Consider the following 6787-nt stretch of genomic DNA (forward strand, 5'->3'; position numbering starts at 1 on the left):
CCCTTACTAAAATGAAGGAAAACACACCAAAAGCGTGAAGTCAGACAAATTTAAGACACTTGGCTGTTGGCATATTGGTAAACCTGTCAGACCCCAGCCATAACCATACTGCATTTCCATGCTTGTTTCTCCTTTGATATGTATGCAAGACCCCAGCTCATTCTACTGGCCTAGGTATCAAAACAGAGCATGGGCTTTGGAGAAAGACCTGGATTCAAATGCCCCACCTCTGGACCATGTCGGTTCCATCAGGAAAATAGAGCCTACACCAGAAGGTTCAGCAGCGAGAATCAAACAAACATAGGGATGGAAGAGACGAAAGGCCAGACAGAGATGACAGGCAACCCAGAGGTTAGCAGCTGCTGGGAGCCACTTCTGCCCCTGGGGCTGGAGGGATAGACAGGGAGGAGGTGATGATACTGGGGCCCAGAAGCAGGACCACAGAGGAAGCCGAAAGCATGACTGAATGGCAGCCATAGTGAGAAACGTCACCCAGAGCAGAAGAGAAGGGGAGAATACCCTGGCTTCTCCCGTCGTCCTCCCTTCAGCGTCTCCCATTGGCTGGACCCAGATGGAAGTCAGTGAGCGAGGGAGCCTGGGAAATAGGCTCAGCCCCTATGATACGGAGCAGAGGAAGGGGAAGACAGAGAAGGAGCAGGGACTGCTGTGGCGGGTTATGGAACACTGACTGTTTTGCCTGCATCCTCAGTCACAGAAATGATTCAACACTCCATCCTGACACAATTAGGATGCCCCAGGATTCATACATACACAAAGAAGAGGTCCAAGGGGTATATTTACCTGCTCCTCAGCCCAGACTCCGACATCACGTACTTGTCCACAGCTACCAACAGCTTCTGTTCTGAGGATTCCAGTTGCTTCCTGAGTGTTCCCGTGTCCATGTCTGGGCTTCTAGCTGCTTCTTCTGGAAGACATCCCGGCTCCTCACCAGTCTCCTCTACATCCTGGAAGATCCAGGACGTGTCGATCTTCACATCGACGTTCATTATATCAAACCCATCGCTGCTGGGGGCTCTGACAACGTAGCTGAAACTTTTTTCAGTCCGTCCTTTAGCTGTCGGCTCCATCCCAGACATAGTTCATGGGCCAAGACTTAATACAATTAAGTGAATCTGCAACATGGACTTTCTGTAGATTTCAAGGTGGCTGCGGTGCCTTCAGATTGTGCAGGAAAATACCCTTTGAGGAGGGCAAGAACAGGTGGATTATTTATGAGTGGGGGACTTGGGTTACACCTGCAGAAATGTCATACAATATGAATGAAAGCCTCTCGTTTTACAAGCCAGCATGCCGGCAGTCACCCAAAGCAGAAAAGCCACTTGGAATTGAAAACTTAATAATGTGTACAAAGAGCGAAAATAAGATTTCTAGGCAGGACCATCAGAATGTTATAAATTCTCAGCAGTGAAGCTCAAGTTTTCACCAGGTAATACATGAAGTTCTAAACCTCCTTTCTGAGTCCAGCAAACATTTATCACAGGCTTGGAGTTTACTAGGGGAAGGGGAAGGGAAACTAGCACTGCACTGGGTCATCTCACCTTACCTAGTCCGATTCTCCTGGAAACCCCAGGAGATGGGCATTTTCATAACCATTTTACAAATGCTGAAGCAGAGGCTCTGGAAGCTGGGGGAGTTGGCCAGGCCCCACAGATGGGCAGTGGCAGAGTCAGGATTCAAATCCAAGTCTGACTCCAAAACTCAAGGGGTAAGGGATGAACCCAGACACCGAACAGGAGGAAACACATCCTGCTGTGGAGGAGACTGAGGCTGTATAGGTGGCCAAGGGATGACCCATCGCAGATGGCAGAGGTGGGAAGAAGGCTCCTCCAGGCGGAGGGAGTCTCAGGACCATAGCCCAAGGACAGAGTCAGGACAGGTGAAGGGAGTGGGAGTGGTCGGGTGTGGCTGGCCCAGTGCACACCCTGAGGGGGAAGTGAGGACCCAGGACAGAAGGTGACTTGGAGCCATAACCCTGTGGGCCTTGGACTCCAGGACCTGGCATCTCTGTGTGGGAAGTGAGGGGGTCCCTGGAGTGTTTAGAGCCAAGGAGGGTCCTGGTCAGATCTCTGAGGATGGGGTACCGCGGGGGGTGCAGGAGGTGAGAACGGAAGGAGCTGGCCAGGGAAGAGTGCAATAAATAGGCCTGATGCAGAGTGGTGCAGGAATAAATAGAAACTTAAACTACAGGACTTAACCCTCCCTGTGAAGAATGATGGAAGAGACTTCCCCCACCCTTTTCTGAGAGCTCCTACTTTAGAAAACTTGTCGTTCTTTCTTCATCTCTTTGAAATATATGTTGATTCTTTTAAAAGCTATATAGGCCCTTTGCTGCTTTTCTGACCCAGGAACGTGTTTCTGAAGATCCTGGGAGCCATCTCTTTGGCATGCAAACACCCAAGGAAAATAGAACCCTGTCTCCCGGTTCCTGTGGGAGGGTCGGAGCCTAACTTCCTGGTCTCCCGGCTCCAAGTTGCAAAACCACCTCCTGTCACAGAGATAGGAGAAATTCCACTTTTCTTTGTACGAAACAAATGAACAAACACAGAGGGTCACTCCAATGGCCAGGTGGATTTAGGGTGACCTATATGTAATAAATAGTGCTGCCAAGTTCTCTTATGTGACAACAAATTATTGTTTATCCCGAGGACCTGTACGAATTGGGCTGTATCTCCTTGGCTAACAAGAAGTGAGATTCTTTTCTGTCTTTGCAAATCTCTTAGCGGATTGTCTGTGATGCACATCACATTCTGGTTTGATGCTCTTTCGATAATAAAATTGTTTTCTTTCTTGTCTACCTTAGTGGAGAGGTTGTCTCGGTCGGGAGAAAATTTTGTTTTAGAGTGTATTTCCCAACCATAATGGGAAAAAGATTTTTTTAAACCCAACGAGGTCCTATTATAGACTACAGGGAACTATATTCAATACCCTGTAATAAGCCATAATGCAAAGGAAAAAAATTAAAATCTACTTCCTCAAAAGTGGCTGTGTAGGGTGGCGCAGGGGGCTTGCAATAGACAAGGAGCGGTCAGAGGCAGCAGGGCGGGGTATCGGCCAAGAGGGGGCGCAGTGGGGCAACTCAGATCTCCGGTGTTTCTTAGATGGAATCTTGGACAAATCACTTAACTTCTCATAAAAGGTGGGCGTGGGTAGTGAAAATAGTACCCATATCAAGAGCTGTTTAGGCATAAATTAGTGGCTGTAGGGTAGGCAGTGCACAGCGCCGGGCACACAGTGAATGCAGCGTGCAGGCGGTGCGTGACAGGCAGAAGCAACATGTAGTTCAGATCGCCTGCCTGGGCTGTGCCCAGCTCTGCCTCTTATGCGCCAAGATCTAGGCACTTAACCCAGCTCCCTGCAAAATGAGATGAACAGCAGTCCCCTCCCTGCTGTTGCACGAGTCACTTAGCTCTCAAGTGCCTGGTGCTCTGCCTGGCACAGCGAGCCCGCAGGGACCTTAGCTGCCAGGAGCATCCTCGAGCAGAAGGATTAATTGATAGCCGACGGGGGCCAAGTGACCACCTGAAAAATCATGTGCCAGGCCTGCAAGGAGGAGGAAGCAGGTATTCTAGACCTTTCTTAGGGGAGCAGCCTGGAGGAAAGGTGCAGCCGGGACAGGTAAAGGGCATTTGAGCCCCAGGGCCTCTGCCTGGGGAAGTGTCTTCAGACCTTTCTTGGATAAATGACTAAGACTGCGGGCTTCATTTGGAATGAACCATCTGTGTCTGAGGGAGAAGGACAGGAGCGCGGCTTGCCCGTGCATTTTCACCCCTGCGGGCTTCTCAGGGCTGGAGACCTGAGGAAAGGGGACAGATGGCCGTGGAACTGCTGTAAGGACGTGGCCCTGCATCGTTCGCAGCCTGAGTGAGGTTCCCCAAGGCGGACGGCGACCACAGGAAGGACACAGAGCTTGGCTGAGGGCAGGACGCAGGGGTCCCCACTTCAGATGAAATGGCAGCCCCAGAGAGATGGTGGGGAGGGGGCCAGGCTTCCGGAGACCGGCAGCTCTGCCCCTCAGCTGGAACCAGGGTCACAGTGAGGGATCTTCAGGAGTCCCCAAGGCTTCTCAGACAACCTGGAGGGCACCCCAAATCGGCTGGTTGGGATCCCCAATTTGGCAGGCCTCTATCAGGTCCTGGTTAAATGTGAGAAAAGAGAAACAAACGTGCTTTTCTGTACTGGAAGCAGCAGGTGGGATTCCCGCTTATCAGCTCTTCACAAGCAGGTTCTGGAAGGTGAGGGGAGAGCAGGAGACCCGGACCCTGAGGCTCAACTGCGGAACGCGAGAATCCAGAAAGAGGGAAGGAGGGCTGGCCAATGGAAGGAGAGAGAATGATGAATTCACCGAGAAAGGTGCTGAGTGGGCGCTAAATCGCAGAGTCCAGCTCTCCAGGTGACCAGGGCCTGCGCGTGCGCAGTGCATCTGCGGTGCCACCACCCTCCCCCCGCCCCCGCCCCCTCCAGCCCCGCCCCACCCTCCGCCCACAGGGCCCTGGGCACCGAGTCAGTGTGCCTGGGACCTCTAGGGTGAGCAGACTCTAGAAGCTTCAGCTCCCGCACACGCCCGCCTGTTGCATTTCACCCGACTCCAACTCAGTACGTGCAGCGGGGGGGAAAGTGCCCAGTGTGCCCGGGACTTCCCCATTTAGAACTGGAAGTCCTGACCTGGGCAAACCGGATGGCTGGTCACCCGCAGGGCTGGTCTCCGGGCCCACACCGCTGCCAGACGGTGGCGGCGGGGCACGGTCTGCCCCCTGGACTTTTCTACCCTGCCCCTCACTGGTTTCCACTGCCTGTAGAGGACTGAGGGATATGATGGGGGGGGGCGGGGGAGTGAGGGGAGGGGAGGAATGAAGTATGAGGTGTGAGGGGAGGGGAGGGGTGAGATGTGAGGGGAGTGGGAAACAGCACATTTAAGTGGCATAGCATGGCGTCCCTGTGTCAGGAACTTGACCTGGGCTCTCCCTTCACCCCCCAAGTAGATCTGTGAGGAGGCTGGTGGTAAAGGGTGGACCCAACCCTTCTCCTTTCTGTGTGAGAAACTGACTTGGGTTCCGTTGTGTCTGTAGCTCTAGCACCTGGAAACCTCATCTGGGCAGAAGGTCAGTTGCATTACTAGGTGACAAGCACAACGGCAGCTCTGAGCTGTGTGTCTCATCTGGGCGCAGAGGGCAGAGGATGACGTATGAGTACACGAGTACGCACCTGGTGGGCTGCCAGAACTCGGAGGCCCCCTGTGGCTCTTGTGACTGGGCCTGTCCCTGGCAGGAACCTTGGAAGCGATGCCTGGGACCGTCACAAGAAATGCCGACTCGTTGTTGGCTCCCTGCACCTGCCTGTATGAGCCTCACTCGCTCGCACCTGAACTGTCTCCTGGGGGCCAAAGAGACTGGCCCCTGGTCCCCTGTGGGCCGTATGGTCTCCTTGGAGGACGACTTCCACAGGGGTGCATCAGATGCTGCCTGCTGCATCTCCTGCCAGTATCGGAGAGTCTTTGGGTCTAACTGTCTAGCTGTGCCCAAAGAAGACCTCTTGTGAGGTGCTATGTGGGAACTATCACCCACCATTCCACAGATGAAGAAATTAAGACTCTGAGTGGCAAGTACTTTGCCAGTGTCCACTGCAGGGGAGTGGCTGGTCTAGGAGTGGACCTGGATGGGTCTGACTTCAAAGCCACTGCCATTGGCATCCTGTTGTCCGAGTGGGAGAGCTGAGAAGACAGAAGCGCGGGGCAGTAGGGCATGAGGCCCACACTCCTGCAGCAGGGAGGGATGGACACTCTGTGCTGTGGGACTAGCTTCCCAGAGACCTTGCACACCTCCTGGACTTCTGCCACTAAGTTAGCAAAGCAAGGCTTCTCTGTGTTTCTCTGGCCCCAGAGAAAGCAGACGTGCTTTTCATTTTCAGTTGCTGCATGGTTCCACATTCCCATTGCTGCCTGGAGTTCTCAGATGCCTGCTTTTTTCAAGCAAAGACATCAGTTCATTTGCTTTTGGTTATCAGATGTGGGAAAGTCATGGGGGCTGCTGTGGTGGTGCTTTGGGTTTAGATTTCAAAAGAGAATGATCACTTCTCGGCTATCTTGGGTGTGTGTTTTCTTAGAGCCCCCTAATCCTTTGGTTTGGTTTGAGTATCCCTCTCCATCTGGTTGGGTGCCCCTTCTGTGCTGAGCTCCATGTCCTTCTCCATCCTTGGGTTTATCCTTCTGAGAACTTTCAGCTCCTCTGTTGGATTCCCTGCCCTCCTTGATTCCTTTGGTAGCCTGCATTTCAGTCATTTTAGTTTTCTCCAAAGGTTATTCTCACTAGAAATTATAGGATTGCTCTTGCAGCCCAACAAACACAGAGCAATGAATCTTTCCATCCTTGGGATCAACCCATCCTTGCCTTCAGCTGCTCCTTCCAACAAGATGCAGCTGTCCTTTGCTTCACATTCACTACCTTCCATTTCACTTGATCTACTTTGATTCCCAACGTCTTCCTTCCAAAAGTTTGGGAGGGATCAGTCATATGAGCAGGTGCCTTTTCCTGGAGATGCTCCCCCACCCACCTGCTCACCCTAGAATAACAACAGCAACAACATCCGAAAGTAACTTCTCTTCTCCAGGATTTGCTCCTGGGCTTGACTTCCACCAGCTGGTGTCCTGGCCTCCTCGGCAGCCCCACTCAATCCATCGTTCTCCTGGGAGGCGTGGTGCAGAGGCAGGTCTCCTGGGATCAGGAATGGCTGAGGTTGTAAGAAAGTGGACCTGGTCTCAGACCACTGCGGA

The 6787-nt window shown here is 52.7% G+C and overlaps 1 protein-coding gene across 1 annotated transcript in view; it reads right to left on the reverse strand.

Annotated features, from left to right (window-relative positions):
* The window catches only part of CUNH4orf50 (chromosome unknown C4orf50 homolog), a 50375-nt gene extending 49190 nt beyond the window's left edge, over positions 1-1185 (reverse strand). The window contains exon 1 of the mRNA XM_027104040.1: positions 802-1185. Coding sequence (XP_026959841.1) covers positions 802-1097 — 296 coding nt within the window. The 5' untranslated portion in view covers positions 1098-1185. The remainder of the gene's footprint in view (positions 1-801) is intronic.
* Between the last annotated feature and the right edge of the window lie 5602 nt (positions 1186-6787).

The sequence above is a fragment of the Aethalodelphis obliquidens genome, unplaced genomic scaffold (assembly GCF_003676395.1).
Source record: "Aethalodelphis obliquidens isolate GAN/ISIS:26980383/991018 unplaced genomic scaffold, ASM367639v1 scaffold6, whole genome shotgun sequence".
In the NCBI taxonomy this organism is placed as follows: Eukaryota; Metazoa; Chordata; class Mammalia; order Artiodactyla; family Delphinidae; genus Aethalodelphis; species Aethalodelphis obliquidens.